Source organism: Anguilla rostrata, chromosome 7, assembly GCF_018555375.3.
Source record: "Anguilla rostrata isolate EN2019 chromosome 7, ASM1855537v3, whole genome shotgun sequence".
NCBI lineage: Eukaryota > Metazoa > Chordata > Actinopteri > Anguilliformes > Anguillidae > Anguilla > Anguilla rostrata.
In genome coordinates this window covers 31,345,509-31,364,629 of record NC_057939.1, presented here as the reverse complement: position 1 = coordinate 31,364,629, position 19,121 = coordinate 31,345,509, and the positions used below count along the sequence as shown (strand labels likewise).

At 40.0% G+C, this 19,121-nt stretch overlaps 1 protein-coding gene and 1 long non-coding RNA gene across 3 annotated transcripts in view; one reads left to right on the top strand and one right to left on the bottom strand.

Annotated features, from left to right (window-relative positions):
- LOC135259562 (uncharacterized) overlaps positions 1-11,634 on the bottom strand; it is a 23,240-nt gene extending 11,606 nt beyond the window's left edge. The window contains exon 1 of the long non-coding RNA XR_010331324.1: positions 11,469-11,634. This is a non-coding gene — a long non-coding RNA (uncharacterized LOC135259562). The remainder of the gene's footprint in view (positions 1-11,468) is intronic.
- On the top strand, positions 4,879-19,121 carry slc38a2 (solute carrier family 38 member 2). Of its 2 annotated transcripts, XM_064344076.1 has the most exons (16): positions 4,879-5,242; positions 6,365-6,484; positions 6,697-6,778; positions 6,870-6,985; positions 8,996-9,069; positions 9,160-9,252; positions 12,205-12,286; positions 12,764-12,846; positions 12,994-13,052; positions 13,793-13,972; positions 14,080-14,159; positions 14,266-14,366; positions 15,341-15,465; positions 15,572-15,716; positions 15,809-15,906; positions 16,184-19,121. In XM_064344076.1, the coding sequence occupies exons 2-16, from the start codon at positions 6,366-6,368 to the stop codon at positions 16,286-16,288; spliced, it is 1,542 nt and encodes a 513-aa protein (XP_064200146.1). In that variant the 5' UTR covers positions 4,879-5,242; position 6,365; the 3' UTR covers positions 16,289-19,121. The 2 variants fall into 2 exon arrangements, with proteins under 2 accessions (XP_064200146.1, XP_064200147.1); XM_064344077.1 differs by lacking the exon at positions 6,365-6,484.

The following is a 19,121-nucleotide window of genomic DNA, read 5'->3' as shown; positions in this document are numbered from 1 at the left end:
GCTCTCTGTCATGACGGGGTTTTTACATCTGCTCATTTGGCTGTTACCATCTTGCCAAACCCTCGCAAATAAATGTGGACTGTTTTAACATCTTCTCCCTGTGTCTCTGTGCTGGAGGGCCCCAAAGAAAAGCCACTTCGGTGGCCTGTGGCAGGCGTGTTTGCCACAGTGGCGCCCAACGTGGGGCTCCTCCGGCACAGCAAAGAGGCACAGGAGGGCCAGCCAGGAAGCACACTGGAGGAGGGGCGGCTGAGGTGTTCCCGACAGGGCTTCGGGCGGATCCTCCGGGCCAAAAATGGGGAGCTGAAGATGACCAGGGAGGGGAAGGAGGCAATCCTCAGCTGGGACGCTGAGGAGCTGCACCTGGCCGAGGAGGCAGGTCAGCGACGGGCGGTGCACGAGAGGTGGTCGCGCCGTGAGCTGGACTTGGCCAGGAAGGCGGGTCAGCTACGGGCGGCGCACGAGCGGTGGCCGCGCCGTTTTGCTTCCTTTCTCGTCCGTTTGGTTGTTTTTAGTTCTTTGTTTTGGCCTGGTTGGTTCGCCCGGAGCCCATGAGGGGATAAGCCTGCAGCCGCCCACCAGCAGAGCCGACTGGCGGCCACCACAGCCACGAGGGTTCCTGGTCCCCAGCACCACAAGGCCAGTCCACCAGCCCACCAGCCCAGCCACCCCACCACAGCCCCTGGAACAGCCCAAGCCGGTGACGCCCCCACCAGCCAGCAGAGCAGCCCAGGACTTCCCGTGCTCCAGGAGGGAGGAGGAAGAAGGGCTGCCTTGTCGTCCGAAGGAGGGTCATCGCATGTACTGGACTGTTCCGGGGCCACCCACCCTGATTTTTTTTAAAAAAATTATTTTGCGTGTTTGGAGTGTTTGTTTTTGGTTTGTTGTCTTTTGCTTTGTTGGGAGGGTGGGGGGGGGGGTAAGGCTTCGGCCAGTGATTCTCCCTGGCCTCAGTTTGGCGTTGGGGGTATGTGGTGTGGGGATGGCTGGTTTAAGCAGCCACACCTGCCCTGGGTCAAGCTAATTAGACCTGGCCAATTGGATAATTGGTTAAGAATTAGATAATTGGCCAGGCTAATTGGACCCAGGAACAGGAGTGGCTGCACCTGTGCGTAGTGAGGTAATCACTGCGCACAGGTTAAATCTGCCATCCCCACCCACATCAGGAGCTCTCTGTCATGACGGGGTTTTTACATCTGCTCATTTGGCTGTTACCATCTTGCCAAACCCTCGCAAATAAATGTGGACTGTTTTAACATCTTCTCCCTGTGTCTCTGTGCTGGAGGGCCCCAAAGAAAGCCACTTCGGTGGCCTGTGGCAGGTGTGTTTGCCACAGTGTTTATTTGTTCCTGCATGCACAGTGTGACATTTGCATTACCCAATCTTAAAACTCTTTTAGAATAGGCCTACATTAACTTGTTTTTTAACTGTTAAACTAGACTAGCATATACTATTTAAATAACAGTTTTACAGATTTTACTGTAAGGAAACATAAAAATAAACACTAATTGATGAACCAGCACATTGGGTACCCAATGTTTTCAGGTGATGTGTCATCCTCTCACATTCATTTGCACAAAGGCATTCATGCCTGGGATCAGCAGAGAGCCAGTGTCGCAGAGGTCACCAACTAATGCCCAAGAGCTATACACCATAAATAAATTAAAAATAAAAATGTATTTGTAGTTTACTATTGTTCAAAAACAAAGAAACTAAAAATATTACTTTAACTGCTGTTGGAGTTAAGGGGGAGGGGAGGGGGGCAGGGGTAGTTGATGGCAAAGCTGAGGGGATTGGAGGCGGGGCAGTGCACTGATGTGCTGATAGCAGTTCCCTGAAAAAAAAAGGTGTCAGACACATATTCCAATCCATTACTCAGCTTAGCAGAGAATGCACATTTCAGAGCGCCTTAAAGACATATAGAATAATAATACATTTTTCAAATAATAAATACAACATTGAAAAAAAAAAATCAACTCTCGCCATCCCTGCTACCTGCGTGCTGCGCACAGAGTACCGTATTATTTATTTAGACATTGGCAGACTACAGCATAAATTGCGTCTTTTTTATATATTCAATAAACAAAAGAAACTGCAGCTGTAGACACAAGAAAGTTTGTTACATTATAGTAGCAACAGAACGATCCGGACTATATACATAGACACATTTACTGTCATTGGTTTATTATACCTGCGTGTTTGGGGTCATTCCTATGTTCCCAGGGTCCTATGTTCCCCAGCTCTACATATGTGCTCTCCCAGGGTCCTAGGACTAGTTCCTGCGGTGGAAACGCACTGAGTTTCTCAAAAGGTTCCTAGTTCCGGGGTATAGTTCCTGCGGTGGAAATGCAGCTATTGTAAACACACGTCCCTGCTTCTCACGACTGATATTGTCCTTCTAATGAATGTGTCGCCCTTCATTTTTTGATTGGTAGGTAGCTAACAAGCAAGGTTATTTGATGCTTACAATCCTACTCAAGTTAGCTAGCAATGCATTTATTACTTTCTAGCCAGCTTGCCAGGTTAAAATTAACTGTGGAAATTCCTTATGACAATGAATTATTTTTCACCATGTGAGTAATTCAGTTCATGTAAACCTAACGTTGATACACACTCCTCTCTTGAGCGTCTAGCAGTGATTATAGCCTAACTATTGAGATTCTCAGTAACTAGAGATAAAACTTTTTTTGTACTCTACGTAGATCAACCCTTGAATATAAAAACGACTCATTGAAATCGGTTGAGAAATGTAAACGTTATAGTGCTTTTTATCCAGAAAAACCGCAGCTCCCCCGTTTACTTCTATTTCTTTTCAGACCAGTCTTGCCTGGACCAATATGGAGGCCACGTTGACGTATCGCAACAAGAGGCCGAAGCGGCCAATGCGGCGTCAAGGTATATATGTCTATGATGCCACCCATCCCACAAAATACGGAATCGTCCCTTATTTGGACAGTAGAATAGGCGTTCTGTATTTAACTCATGGCTATGGGACGCATTTTCATCCGTATCTTTGTGAACAATTCCGTTTGTAGTAACCGCTTGTTTTGAATACAATTCAATAGTTAGCTAGCTAGCTAGCCGGCATAACAAGCATGCCGTGAGACCATTCTGACCTAAAACCCAGAATTTTAATATTGGCTAGGTGACAAGTGACGGCGAACCTATCATAAATCTAACTGGCATTCAAACCCGGTTTCAGAGTCTCTTGGAAAAATGCAATGTCTACAGACCGCAACATTTAAAAAAGCAATTGAGTTATGGTTTCATGTAGCTTTCTTAAATAATGTAATGGCAAAAATGACCAAAATTGGTGCCAATTGTATGGTATAAAACAATAAGGAACTATTTTTTTGATAAATTCGTTGGTTTCATAGAATTAACAACCAGAGGTTTTTGCTTAACAACACAAATAGTAAAACTACCATTATTTTCCAATAACGGGACAGCCCGTTTTGGTTTATTCCTTACATATAATACAGTGGTAAGAATATATGGTAGGGAGTGTACAGTAATGATAAACTAATGTAGACAGGCACTAATGTACATGCATAATGAGAACTGATAAGGACAGGTAGGATGTGGGCACTCGGGACAATGGGTGAAGGCGCAGGAAGAGAGAGGGCAAAAAGAAAAGAGAGAGAGGGCGAAAAGAGGCAGAGTGATTACTGTCCCTAACTTTTATACCTAGTGGGGGGAGGGGGGGGGGGACCTTCACACTGGTGGAGTGTGACCAGTATCTAGAATGCGGTGCGCACTGATGATGTCATCAGATGCGCTGCATGTTCTTAAAGAAAGTCATTTCCATTTGGACGGCACAGACTGACCAAGTGTACCTACAATGTGAAGTAGCTGGCACAATCGGACATCACTAACCCATAAAAATGTTGGCTACTTTGAATGGTACTTGCTCAATCGAACTGTAAATGTGAAAAAACATTCGATTATAGTCAGCGGCACCGAAATTTTCTATCACACCCTCAAAAAACGGCAAAAGTCCCAGTAGAAGATTGAATTAAATCTTTTAAAGTTATATATTTTCTGAAACGTTATCGATTCCGCTTCGCTACAGTAATTTGTAAATTACTATGTAAATTACAGAACAGGCACAAAACGCCCAGGGCAATTTTTGGCCTATTAAAGCCTATACATGCCATAGTAAGTCGACCCCCAACCGCATTATCTAGGTATGTTAGTCCGACTTTGAAAGATTTGAATTAGTACGATTTCAGTCGGACTACAATGTTTACATGATTTTTAAAAGTCCAGTTTTAGCCTGGCTAATAGCCTACAATAAATCGACTTTTTCAAGCATCATGTAAACCCACTGACTATCAGGTCAGTTAGCAGATACAGTCGTTGGTAGGCTACTATGTAGAGAAGGCCTGTTTCTAATGATGACAGCCTGCAATCAACACGTTTCCCTGAATATTATGTCATTTTACTGAGCATGTGAAGTCAACGAACACATATCAGAAAATATGGATATCACAAGGGTGGTGCGCTGTGATAAAGGCGATTTCGATAACACCGATTCCACGCTTGACCCACGGTCAACATGATTTTACTGCGTCCAGCACCGATCGACTTCAGCACGAGGAGTTGTCTTATAATGTCGGACCCACGCACAGATAAGATGCGATATTCATTCTTCTACGCCAATTTATCTTCTGCTAAGGCGTCATTAATGTGTTACTGCCAGTTCTGATATGCTAATACTTGTAGCAAATGTCTTCATTTTGAAGAATACCAAAATAATCTGCATATCTTTTTATGGCTTTGTGTTTGTACACAAAGCCGCTTGCTCTTACACGAAACCACTCCCCTTCCTGCTCGGGCTGATGCAATGCTGCAAGCTATAAAGTACAGGGCAGCGGTTGCTAACCTCAGAACGACGTGGACTCAAGGAAGAACGCTTACGGAATAAAATTAATTATATACATATTTTTAAATCCAAAAAGCCTTTTTTTATTTATGTAAATATACGTTACGTCTTCATTGTATTTCTTGTCCTTTTTAACTGCAAGTTGTTTGTTGCATTTATTCGTTCGCGTTTTATACATCTGACGAGACAAATAGCTAGCTTGCTGTGTTGTTAGACAGTAACTGTGAAGCAATAATCCAGTCGCTATTATAGTGCAGCTATTGAATTTTCCCGTAAAAGAAGGCGGATTTAAAAAAATAAATCCAAAAGACCATCAAAAATTACCACTGAAGTAAATTAACTGCGGAGTATCTCAAGGTAAGCCAGAGCCTTTTCAGAATTATTGGTATATTAATGTATAATTTTTATTATAAACGCTCATGGTTTTTTGGTTGGCGACTTACGTTTTTATCTGTGTGGTTTGTGATTGAAGAAGTCATTATCGCAACTATGATCAAATATTTGATAAGTACATACAGTAATGATTAGTTGGGAAGCTGGAAAGAAACGTCGAGAACGCCTCTGCTTCCTGTTTTAATGAACCGCCATCCGTGTCCTTCAAACAGTGCAGACAGCATTAAGGGTTCGTCTAAATGTCTAAAAAAAAAAAAAAAAAAAAAAACAAGACCATTTCAGCACTCTTGTGACTAAATGATGTACATTTTGTTGAACTATAGCCCAAAACTATATGACCAGTATCTTTAAAACTTTGAAAATACCGCAGTATGCTATTTTAAATTAATGAGGCAACAACGATGAGTTGTTGCCTCATTGAATGAATGAATCTGCGTTATGGTGACATGAGACGACTGCGCAAAATGGTGCCGTGACCTTACCAGCACGTGTCTTTGTTTCCATCTGAATTGCATGTTGTGATAAATTCGTGAAACGATGTCAATAGGAAATGTACCATTGTTAAAATTAATGTAGGATAAAAGTGTAGGCTATCCTATTTTAGTATGTCTTTTCAGTAGCGGATTTTGTCAATGGCTGGAAATCCTGCGTGCTTTTAATTTGAATGATTAATTGTGATAATGACTAATTATGAATTATCAGATCTGTTAAGTGTGTTAAGAGATCTTTCTAAATGCATTTTAAAACATAACGACATGTAAAAGTCTCCTGTGGGTAGATTTCCACTGGGACAGGAATGTGCAAAGATGGTCTACCGGTCAGAATCCTGTAATCTGCCGGCTGGTATTTTTCCATTCCTCCAATGCGTCACCCACCACTCCCCCTCACCCCCCTCCTCTTCCCCCAGCCCCCTCCTTTTTTAAGACTGACCACATGACTTCAGATTTATGTAGTACACTGTTGGGCTGGCTTTGTGCAGTATTGATTATTTGCATATTTGTTAAGACCTTGAATAAAGGAGATTAAATTTAGCGAATATACTAAAAAAATGGGGAAAAAACATTCTTGCTTTTACTTGATTTCCAGGATGAAACAAGCCACGGCCAAAACGGAAATGAGCCGTTTTAACATTTCCCCAGATGAAGAAAGTAGCTGTAGTTCAAACAGCAATGATTACAGCTATCAGAAAAAGGTCCCTAATAGCAGGTAAAAAGGGGTCTTTGCCACATTTTGAAATTATTACTACTACAGTAATAATACATTCAGCCCTGTGTACAGTTCATAATTGATTATTTATAGGTGACTACAGAGTCAGACACTGTATAATAACAAGATAAATATATTTAATACTTTAAAAGGAAGTAGATTCATATAATTATTTATTTTAATTTATTTAATGATTTTTCATTTTATTCAAGTCAATATCAGGATATGGAAGCAGAGAATCAGAATTTCCTGCCAGAACACCACCTTGGGAAAAAGAAGTATGAGACCGAATATGTAAGTCTTCTGCCATTACTTCTCAACAACATATTTATTCTCTGTGGTATGTTGTATACAACAATCCCAAATAACACGTTGTGCTTCACAGAGTCCGGGTACTGCCTCTTTTGGGATGTCTGTCTTCAACTTAGGCAATGCCATCATGGGCAGTGGGATCCTGGGCCTGTCCTACGCCATGGCTAACACAGGCATTGCTCTGTTTGTGTAAGTACCCCCGAAACAAACTGTGAAGATTGAAATCAATTTGCATATGAGTACCTGTAGGGATGTCTTAAAATTTTTTTGAAAAAAAGTATTTGTTGAATTGGCAAAGACTAATCTCAGGGAAACTACTACTTCTGTTATTCAGTCATTTGGGGCAGAACTCCTTGCTTAAGTGTGCAACAGCAATTAAACACCTGAAAAAACCATAGAATGAACCTGCTGCGTACAAGCAAAGTGATTTACATCACATTGGTGCCCTGAAATTAGAGAAGCACGAAATGAAAGAAAGTCCAAATTCACTCTACCATACCTGCATAGTGTAATGGGTGGCATTGTAGTATAATGGGTAAGGAGCTGGTCTTGTAACTTAAAGGTCACAGGATTGATTCCCAGGTAGGACACTGCCGTTGTACCCTTGAACAAGGAACTTAACATGCATTGCTTCAGTATATATCCAACTGTATAAATGTGTGTAATAAATATGCTATGTAAAAAGTTTAAGTTTTCGTCAGTGAGTACAGTTTACAAAAAGAGCAGTGATTACTATACCCAGGCCTCCTGTCTCAAAGTGGAGCCAATCCTCTTAGCACTGTAATCTTCTACTGTAAGGAGTGACCTGTGTGTTACATAAAGTCCTGGATATGGGCATTGGGTTGCCTCTTCATACAAGAATATGAGTGGATTTACAGATAAGCTGACCTTGTTTCTAACTCTTGCCATCACACACCCTACGGAGTGCGGCACTTTCCTGCAGCAGTTGTGGCAGGATTGTCAGTTTTTTTTAAATTGAGAACATAACTATTAATTACTCAACTCTGTCATGTGTAAGTGCAAAACTATCGTTGTGTTGTAATTACTATTTCATGGTTCAAAACACACGTTCTGTGATCTGATTCAGGTATTCACCTTCATTTGCTTTTCCTCTCCTACTCTTTCCCCGGCGACTTATCAGGAAATAACTGATATCATGTGATTGTTGTTATTATGTTGAGATTATACGTATTTGATGACGGAATCTTCTGTAATGACTGGATAAATAATTTAGCTGTTGTGTTCTTCAGACAGTGTAATGTCCTTCTTTATATATGTATGTATGTATTTTAGCTTGGTAATAACAGGAGGTTAATGGAGTGCTGCCCACAGTTTGACTGCAGGAGTATGACCAGGGGAGGGCTGCACTTTTGTGGCTGAATGTAATCTATACATGATTTAATAATCAATTAACTGTTTGCTTTATGATTTAAGTGCAGAAGACATTAGAAGGTTGTTTACACAATGATGTGCTACCATTATTGTAACTGAAAATGTATTCAACAGTTCATTATTCAAATACATCTAGGTTCACATCCTGTAGTTTTTGTTGTGCAAGAGCCATTAGTCACCATTGACTATACATGGGAAACTAGAAGAGATTTCCTTAAAACAATATCATTTTCTGTTAAATAATTATTAAATGCAGTGAAAACTGCCAGCAGCTTAAACTTATTTGAACACATGGATATGACCCATTACTGACTCGAGTAGAAACCAAACAGCTTTGCTGGAGAAGGTTCATTGCTATCATAGAAGCAAATGAAATTGTTCATCATTAGTCGCTACTGAACATGTGAAACTAGAAGAAATCTACTTAAAACAATTCAGTTAATATATTCAGTTAAGCCATGTTCCCTTAGCGTTTAAAGTTGCATGATGGTGCGAGGCTAAGCCATAACCTTACAGAACTTTGAGAAAAATACTGGCATGTAAAACTGCTATTTGAACAAACGGATATAACTTGTTTGTGACTCCAGGAGAGACAACAGTTTTGTGGGAGTACTACCGCTTACTCACTGATTTAAACCAATCAGAGTCTTATGTAATAGAGTGCAGTCTAGAAACCGGTTCATGCAATTCACTGACAGCACATCATACTAATGTTCTTTTAATAGTAGTGACTGTTGTGGATTTAGAAATTTGGAATGTGATGTTCTTGGTTAAGTGAGTGTTCACTCTGGAATGTCCTCTCCACAGTATCCTGCTTGTGGCCGTGTCCATCTTCTCCCTCTACTCTGTACACCTGCTGCTAAAAACGGCCAATGAAGGAGGTACTTGTGTTTGTTTTAAAACTCCCAACTGATGGTCATGCTGAATTTGGGACAAATGCATGTGAAATACATGTGGTCTTTGTTTTACAGGGTCATTGGTGTATGAGCAGTTGGGATATAAAGCCTTTGGGATGCCAGGAAAACTGGCTGCTTCCTGCTCTATCACCATGCAGAACATTGGAGGTAAAGACAACCAGCAGTATGTTGGTCTTCAGCCTTTTATAATGCAATTGTAACCCTTTTTACTAAAAATATAATAAAAGGTTGTAGGGGGTATACTAGAAGGTGTGACACTCACTATAGGCTTGAAAATCAGAAGATTCTAGAATTGACTATGGAGTCAGGGAGGACCAAACAGTACATCAGAATAGAGGGTATGCACATGACGTCACAGTAAGTGGAAGTCACTGCGGTTACACCCACTGAGTGGCAGCGTTAGCGTTCAGCTTGACTGCCGCGAAAATACAAAAAACTCATCTAAAATGGGAAAGAGCTGTTTTGTGATTGACTGTACAAATAGATTCAACAAGAAATCGGAGATATCTTTTTACAGACTGCTGAAAGCAAAAGAAAAGAGAAGCAAATGGATCGCTGCAATTCGCAGAAACGACTGGAATCCAGGCACCGAAACGTGGATTTGCGGTTGTCATTTTGTGTCAGGTATGTTGGATTTTTGGGTAAAATCATACCTTAAGTTATGTACTGTATTGACTACTCATCAATTAAATATTTAGCATTCATTTATATTCTGTGTAACTAAAGTTTTTGTCAGCATTTATTTAAAAAACATCCATGATGATGAGCCTCGTGTTCTACAAACAAAGGAGCGATGGTTAGATAGTGTTAGCTAGCCAAGCATATAAATTAAGGTTTGATTTTACCCAAAGATCCAGCATACCTGACACAAAATAACAACCGCAAATCCACGTTTCGGTGCCTGGATTCCAGTTGTTTCTGCGAATTGCAGCGATCCATTTGCTTCTCTTTTCTTTAGCTTTCGGCAGTCTGTAAAAAGATAGCTCGGATTTCTTGTTGAATGTCCATGGACCACCGGTTCTTTGGTAAGTTGTAAGGATCACTGTCGAGTCCAACTGCCTTGAATTTAAGCAGATAATCATTTGTTTTACTCCCGGTTTTGCGGTTTCCTCTACTAAAGGCAGCCGTGTCGCTGCATGTTTTGCCACTCAGTCTGACTGAGGGGGTGTATTCCGGTGGGAAAGTGACGTCAATGCATACCCTCTATAGAACACAGAACTTCTCTCCTCTTGGAAGATCGACACTTCCTTTTAATATGAAAGTTGTAAATGAAATTTAAAAAAATAAAATAATACAATGAAAAGCAAAACAAAATCCTAATTGGCCAAAGATCTCTATTTTCAATACAATCCAGATCCCAAATTCCCCAAACAGTCATTTATTTACAGGTGCAACTCAGTCTTTGAAATCGACACGTATCCCCAGTAGCCTAATGGATGACAGTTCAGGGTCTGCACCACTGTGGAAGTGGAAAGTGTCTGGCCTACCGCACTGCACAGTGAATAGGATGTGTGTGTGTAGAGCGACAAGTTCCTTGAGATCCTGGTTCTTGATCTTCTGCATACATTTGAGTATCTAGCTTTGGTCCATTGGATGGTGGCTCGCCATCAATCATCCAATGAAAAACAAGGCTTGCACTCCATGTGTGTCAAAAAAAACCTGACCTATAGTGGGTAAGGTCAGAACTCACATTCAAGCTTCTAACCTGGTATATTGGACCATCAGATAAAAGCTGGAACAATATAGCTAGTCAAAGTCCCTTATTGTACATTACCTTACATAAGAATGGACAATTAAGACTACTCAAATTCTCTTGTTATTCATTATATTACATAAAGAATAAACAATTTAAGACTAATGAAACATTAGTAATAGTTGAATTCTATTATGAACAAGAAACATAATAGTCCTAAGTTTCAGTGAACCGTGTTTACCAAAATAACCCAAAACTCACAGTAAAAGAATACCAAAATATTCTCTTATTTCCCACATGGCAATTGGCATAAAATGTCTGCACTATCACCATCAAAAGCACGTGCGTGGTGACCTCCCCCACGTAATGGCGGCTTACAGTCACATGCACTAAACACTGCATAAGCCTCACGTCCTCAAAAACTACTCAAACATTCACAGCATGTAACAAAGGTGCAAAGACGAAATACATTGGCTAATTTAACATCGCATTGCACAAAATAAAGTTTCCACCACGAAAAAGCATGGCTAATAATTTTAGCATAAGCGAATGGCGTTCGCTTGGCATGGCTCATAATTTATAGCATACGCGAATGGCGTTCGCTTTTCTAATTATTTGCATTAGCGACTAACCGGCGATTTCTAGCTTCAGCAACCCAAAGATATCTTACCAATGCGGGTACTTCTCGGCAACAGGTGACGACGAGTCCCCCTGGCTGTAATCACGTCGGGTTGTTATATTTAGAAAAGTTAACCATTCTATTTTAGTTAACATTAATCAACTTTTAGTGTTTTTCGTCCAAGGATAAATCCTCTCAGCTCAGTGTCTGCTCTCACCTCCTGCCGTAAGGAAATGCACCATGCTGCACATAGGTTTTGTCAAAACGGAACTGACACCTGATTGGCTGAGCTAGTCTCACGTTCAAATGTAAAAACGTAATAGATTACTGGAAATGAATACTAAGAGGGAATAAATGTTTATCTTTTCAGATTAAGTCATCTGTTTATTTTTCCCTTAATGTGCATATATTTACATATCTATCACCTATTTATTTCCTTTATTATTAACTATACATTTTCTGTATATTTTCTCATTTTCCTATTCAGGTTAAATTTTACTTAACTTATGTATATGTGTAGCTTATTTAACCTGGGTTACACAATGCTTTCACACAACCCATTCCATAGAAAAATAAAGCATGTTCAGTATTAAATTTTATGAAAATGTCTGAATTACAAACAAAGATCCTATCTAGGTGAAAAGTATACCTGAAACAAATCAATTGCATTTGACTTTTCAGAGCCATAGTGTAAATCTTGTTTTACTTTATGTTGAGTTTTGATGCTTTACTGGGATTTGAAAAGATAAAATGTTTTCTAAAGAATATCTTTGTTTTTTATTTGCAGCCATGTCCAGCTACCTATACATTGTCAAATATGAGCTGCCTATCGTGATCCAGGCCTTTCTAGGCATGGAGGAGAATACTGGGTACATCGCCGAATCCATAACACAAAAGTCTATAATCAGAGTACCGAATCAGGCTTTTCATTTCAGACTCTACCTCCTGTCCCTCATCTCTTTCTGGCTCCAGCATTGGAACTGCTGTGTTTGGTAGAGAAAAGGGGAGGGGTTTTGCTTTGCATGACAGATGTAAATAGAACCATTGTTAAGCTCGGCTGAGTTTAGTAAGGCAGGCTTCGATGCTACACAGATGAAAGGCTTCTTGCAGGAGATTGGTGGAGCTACTACATGCTATCAATCACTGACTCTTATATGGCAGTCAGTGACTGCCTTGACTTTGTTTTCCATTGTAATATTTTATGATTCCTTCAGATAAGCCCACAAGTCAAGGATAGTGCCCATTTGGGGATTTGCGGTTAAATAATATTGTTCTAACTTCACTATGATTCACAGATAGGCTATCTCAGAATTTAAATTTTGACTATCCATGCTCTTCTTTTCCAGAGAGTGGTATCTGAATGGAGACTACCTTGTGCTTCTGGTCTCTCTGGTGATCATCTTGCCACTTTCAATGTTGCGGAACCTGGGTAAGTATCTCCTCTGTCAGTCAAAATTAAGGGAACAACAACATACTGTCCTTGTGAAGTAGTAGTGTTAATGACACGCAGTGATTTTGCAATACATTGCTCTGCAGGACTTCTGGTTTCCTTAATTGTGCTTCCTCCCTGTTTCAGGTTACTTAGGTTACACCAGTGGCTTCTCTCTACTGTGTATGGTCTTCTTCCTGATTGTGGTAAGCCTGGGTGCTTTGTATTATCCTGGACAGCTACGTGGTTTACATTTTACGTGTATTCTGTTTACTTAAGGGCACAAATACAGTAATTCAAACCTGCAGTGTTTGTAACACCTCAACGTTTCGTTGCAGTTTTACTTTCAATATGCATTGTGAGATGCATTGCTGTTTTGTAGGTGACTTAGTTAATGCACCTGTCTTAACTACTGCTTGTATTTTTGCATAGACTGCGTTGTTGCTGTTCTCGTTTGTGTTAGTGTTAAACAGTTTAACTTTCAGGGTCCAAGTTGAACTATGCGGTTGTTCTCTGCACTTGGACCGGTACTTCTCTCTAGGGTTTTCGTCATACTTGTTCCTGGTTATGGTTATACACTTCGTTGTACGTCGCTCTGGATAAGAGCGTCTGCCAAATGCCTGTAATGTAATGTAATGTAATGTGTGGTTGTGAGGTTGTGCACTATACATGCCTGTTTAAGATTAGCAGGCTGGTGCATAAACTCAAATAAAAACAAAAAATGAGAACTGAAATGCAACACTTATGTATCTGAGACAGAAGTCAAAAGAACTCATAGAGAATGGAAACAAATCTGAAATGTAATTTATAACTTAACAAAAAGTATTGAAAGTTTAAGTGAAATTAAAATTGTATTTTGTAAAAGTTAAAATCAGTGGAGTAAAATATATTTCAAGAGTTTCTTGTGTTTCTGGGCAAATAAAATGTCTCTTCATTTTCTCTTCAGGTTATATGTAAGAAGTTTCAGATTCCCTGCCCCCTGTCATTAGATCAGGATGCACTAAACATTACCTTGAACAACACTGGCTATCACCCGAGCAGCAGTATCCAAGACAGGCTGCAGAATGCCGCAATCCATGATGATGAGGACGTGTGCCGCCCTAAGTATTTTGTCTTCAACTCCCAGGTGGGCCACGTGTAATTGCAAAGGCTGAGCTTGTTACTCCGTATAACCAGGGACTTGTCCTTTTATCTCAGTTTATGTAAAAGAGACTTTTTCCCTTATCATTTCAGACAGTGTATGCTGTGCCAATTCTCACATTTGCATTTGTGTGCCACCCAGCAATCCTGCCAATGTATGAGGAACTAAAGGAGTGAGTATCACTGCTTGGTGATCACTGGGCTACACTAACTTCATATCAGTGGCTAAAGAAAATGCTTTCTTTCACCCTTTTGAGTGAGCATGTTCTTTATCAACAGTCGCTCCCGCAAGCGGATGCAGGGCGTGGCCAATGTGTCTTTCCTGGCTATGTTCATCATGTACCTTCTGGCAGCTCTCTTTGGCTACCTGACCTTCAATGGTAAGCAATTTTGTCCCTCTGAACAGAATAGGTTTATCTGAAAAGGGTGAATAAAGGCATTGGATTGGCCTAGGAGAGGGGCAGGGCACTTATGTAAGCGGTGACCCTGAGAAAAGCCATGCTTGCCACAACTGTGTGCATTGTGTAAATATCAGGATGTACTAGTATAAATTGTCCAAAAATCTAGGTGGATTTATTTTTATTAAAAGCAAATAGAACACAGAAATTAATTAACTGTCAGTATACTGTTTTGGTCTTAATTTAATTTGGCCAAGCCTTAATCACGGTGATTTCTTCATTCGAACTGGTAACTGAAACGTTTCCTGAACATTGAAAGGGAATGTAAGCAGTCATGCAGTTGTTTTTTAGAACATTTCTCATTTCTTTCAGACACCATCAGTCCAGTTTGCTGGTCATCTTGAAAAATAAACTCATAACTAACTAGTTCTAGTTGTACTGTAAATACATAACTACTATAAATAGTTGAGTGAATAATAAAGAGGGGTAGAACTGTGGAAATATATTTTAGCATGAAAGTCTTACTCAGACTTGCTAACTTTTGTGCATTTTGCGTACTTTATACATTTTTGCATCAAAGTACACTGGTTGCTACAGTAAATGTTTTTTTTTTATTTTTATTTTAACCTTTATTTATGTACTGTTGTACTGTTTTTGAGTAAACAACTGTCAGACTCAGTTAGAAATCCACATTACCATTTAAATAAACTTCTACAGATTGTCAATCTGGAATAGTTGAGCTCCATTTGTCCATTTAAGGGGGGGTCTGCTAATTTCTTCGCAAAAATTTGGTCTTCAGATTCAATATTGTTTGAGGTTTATCAAATAAATCATTGTGGATAAAGATGTGTTACAGGTGACAACTTAAGGGTTGGGCATGTTGGTGATAGGATTGGGCAAGTTAGGTGGTGGTGACAGATGACCATGGCGTGACAAACTTTTTAAAACGTTTCCAGAACAAGTTGAACCTGAACTGCTTCACACCTATTCCAAAGTATACAAGTTTGATGCAGTCCTCCTCGTGGTGCGTCTGGCAGTTCTGACTGCAGTCACCCTGACAGTCCCTGTAGTCCTCTTCCCGGTAGGTACTGCAACATACCCACCAGTGTAAGGCGAGAGGACATTTCTTAGAGGTCACTGTGATTGTCTGGTCTTGGATTCTGAAGGCTGTTTACTACTTTTTATAGATTCGCAACTCAGTGAATCAGCTCCTCTGTGCCTCCAAAGACTTCAACTGGGTCCGTCACTCACTCATCACCATCCTGCTGCTGGGGGCAACCAATGCTCTGGTCATCTTTGTGCCCACCATCCGTGACATCTTTGGGTTCATTGGTAGGTCTTACTTAATTTTTGCATACCAGTTGACTAAGAAGACTACACTGCTTATATCCTCTGAACTGACACTTTTTCATTGATGCCCATAGGTGCCTCTGCTGCTGCCATGCTGATCTTCATCCTTCCTTCTGCCTTCTACATCAAACTTGTCCAGAAGGAGTCCATAAAATCAGTCCAAAAGATTGGGGTAAATGCCAGTACTTTGTCGTGGAAAAATGGGAATGGAAATCAGTTGCAAGTATTGGGTGCTAAAAGTGTAAGGCAGTTAGTGTAAGGTACTGTAGGCTGGGCTATGTGTAGATTACTTAATGTAGGCTTGGTGTACAGGGTTAGTGAGAGAGCTGCTTGCCGCAGGGCATTCGGTGTAGAGCACGTACTGCAGTAAAGTGTGGGTTGTGTGGATGCCTTTATCACTGTATTCTAAAATTTCATAGAGGACTAAGCCTAGTCTTGTGTCTCTGCAGGCCACCATCTTCTTGTGCAGTGGCATCTTGGTCATGATCAGCAGCATGTCCCTGATTATCCTTGACTGGATCCACAATGCTTCTGCCTCTGGCAATGGCCACTAGGTCCAGGGGATCTGCCACCCAGCTCCTCACTCCCCTTGCTGCTGTCTCAGAGCAGAGCTGGAAATCCTTTGAACGGACAACCTGGGTCAGAAAGACTGCAATGATCAACAGCTGCACTGGGCAGCAGTGTGTGTGTGTGTGTGTGTGTGTGTGCTTATTATATATATACAGTACCAGTCTGGACACACCTGCTTAAACCAGTTTTTTCATGATTAAACATGCTTTAAACTGTATGAACTTGTCTATAAACACTTAATATTTCATTATATCATATATGTACTTATATAAGCAGATAATCTTAAGTGGATTGCATTCAAACGTTTGATTTTTCAATGAAAATGGAAATCTTGTAAGCTCATTGGGAGGGGGGTGCATTGTTTTGTTATTTAAATATCTTGGTACATATTGGTGTTCATGATCACATCTATCTTAAGAGGTTCTCCAGGACCTGTAGAATTTTTCATATTAAAAAAAAATAAAGACCACCTGCCATATTTCAAAATGCATGGGGTATATTCCTACATCATTTTCACCACATGCAGTACCATATATTTCCTAAGGAGGGTGTATAAGTACAGATATCATATAATGAAATATAAAGAGTTTATAGACAAGTTTATACAGTTTAAAGCATTTTTAATCATGAAAAAACTGGTTTAAGCAGGTGTGTGCAAACTTTTGACTGGTACTGTACATACATACACACACACATACACTCACCATTCCCAGAGGATGTTATGAACTGTGTACAGGCATGTACAGTATACTTGTAGGCTGCAAAATTGGCAGTTTTTCTTTGTTTTTTGTTTTATTTGTTTGTTTCGGTAAAGTGTAAACTTTTGATTGTGCCTCAAGTGAGGACATACAAGTCCCTCTGTTCCAAAACAGAAGAAGATAATGGATTTCTCTGGGTGCTGAAGGCCACAACTATACAGTTGGTACTGCATCAGTCACATGGGGCCTCATTTATAAAACGGACTTACGATCAATTTTGATCTTAAGTATGACTTATGCAGAAAATCACGTATAAGTAGTTATTTATAAAACCTTACTTTGACGTGGAAATGATCTTATCTCTGCGCAAAGTCTAGACTTGACGTAAGTGATTTTCCTGCTGGCTATGTAGGAGTATTGCAGTTTGGGACGCATATGTGTCCAAGCCTGTGGTGAACTTTGCATTTGCTTTATGAACAATTTGTTCACTGCAGCGGCAACACACTACCAAGCTACCTGTTTGGCTTTGTTTGTCAACCCACTATTTAGTCCACCGAATAATACGTGTTGTCTGTCTTCAATCTCCTCTACCATCGCCGTGATCTCGTCTTCCAAAAAGTTTGCTTTTCTCTTTTGGTCCATGGTTATTTCTGACTAAACCCTCATTTGTACTAGCATTATATAAGGGGAAATCACTTATTGTAAAGCACGTCCAGGTGCCGTCTATTTTAAGTTAATTTGAGATCTATAGATCATAGGTGCGTAAGTTACACATGGGCTTCTTAGAACCTGCGTAAGCAAGGTTTTTTATGCTCAGTATCTTTTATGAATCGAATGTAAGCACACCATCGGACATGATCTTAAGACTAAGTTCAAATATAAATCTAAGAACATTTTTATAAATGAGGCCTCTGGAGCTGGGATGGGTGTGGGTTCTGAACTTAAGAGCCTTAAGGTCAGAAGGACTTCATCAAAAATGAAACCATTTGGCTGTTTACTTCCTTTTTTTACTTTGCCAAAAAACATTTGTAACTGGTGACTATACTTTTAATTATGTAACTGTTCAGCTCACCCTACATTGCTGTTTGTTTATGGATCAATTTAGCAGAATTTACCATCAGGCTGTTTTGAATTTGCTGGCGGACATAACAACAGCTTTATTTATGAAAGAATAAATCCACAAAAACTTGAAATTCTGCCGATCTCCCAGATGTGGCAGTGGCAGTGTTAAAACATTTGAGTGCAAAGACCACACATAACCAAAACATTCATACAGAGTGGCATCCAAACAGCCAAGCGGAATCACAAACCCAAGTGCTGGGACAGACCATCTCTTTGGATATAGTAGGACGAGTAGAGGTTCTTGTAGAGTTCATTACAGCTTAAAACATAACTCCAACTTCATATCTAATAATTCTCTGAATTAGTGTTGGGGGTGCTTGAAGGATTCTACACTACTAACTTGTTCAAATGAGCCAACCCGTACAGGAACATAACATTCACAGACACACGGTTACCTCTCTTCCTTCGCAAACCTTACGCACCCACAATAACTACTACTGTCCAGTTATTTATGGAACAACAAGAAATCAATGTAATTTAATCTATTTTACTATATTTATATATTGTATATATGTATATACCAGCTGAACTGTATATAAGCTTTATTTTTGTTTTATCTTTTGTCAGTTAGCAAAAATGTGTTGGAACTGTATAAATGATAAGTTACACTTATGTACTTGTCATGTGAATTCCCCACCATCTTCCATATTGAGGAATGGGCCACAGTTAGCTTTTTTAACTGTAGAAAAATCCATTCCTCATAGCACTAACTCTTTCAGAAGGATCATTACATCAGAGTGTACAGGCAGAAGATTTACCACCCCTGTTCGATTTCCAGTTTCCAGTGATTTGTGTTGGCAGTAGAATTGGTGTGTCCTGCGTTTCTGTATACAGTATTAAATGACGTATGCAAATGATGAAAGTTTTGGAGAGTGTATGTGCTAGCCGGTTACCCTTGGGCAAAGAGGGAGCATTCCTATCTGTGCTCTTGTTTCAATGAAACATTATGTATATCATGTAATTATTGTCATAATAAAACCACAGGTAATTCCTTAAA

What these genes read in the sequence shown, in the direction of transcription:
- slc38a2 (XM_064344076.1), top strand. Translation starts at nt 6,366, where the DNA reads ATGAAACAAGCCACGGCCAAAACGGAAATGAGCCGTTTTAACATTTCC. An exon ending in ATTTTGTCTTCAACTCCCAG is followed by an intron (nt 13,973 to 14,079) that starts GTGGGCCACGTG and finishes TTATCATTTCAG; the next exon opens with ACAGTGTATGCTGTGCCAAT. An exon ending in TGGCTACCTGACCTTCAATG is followed by an intron (nt 14,367 to 15,340) that starts GTAAGCAATTTT and finishes AAACGTTTCCAG; the next exon opens with AACAAGTTGAACCTGAACTG.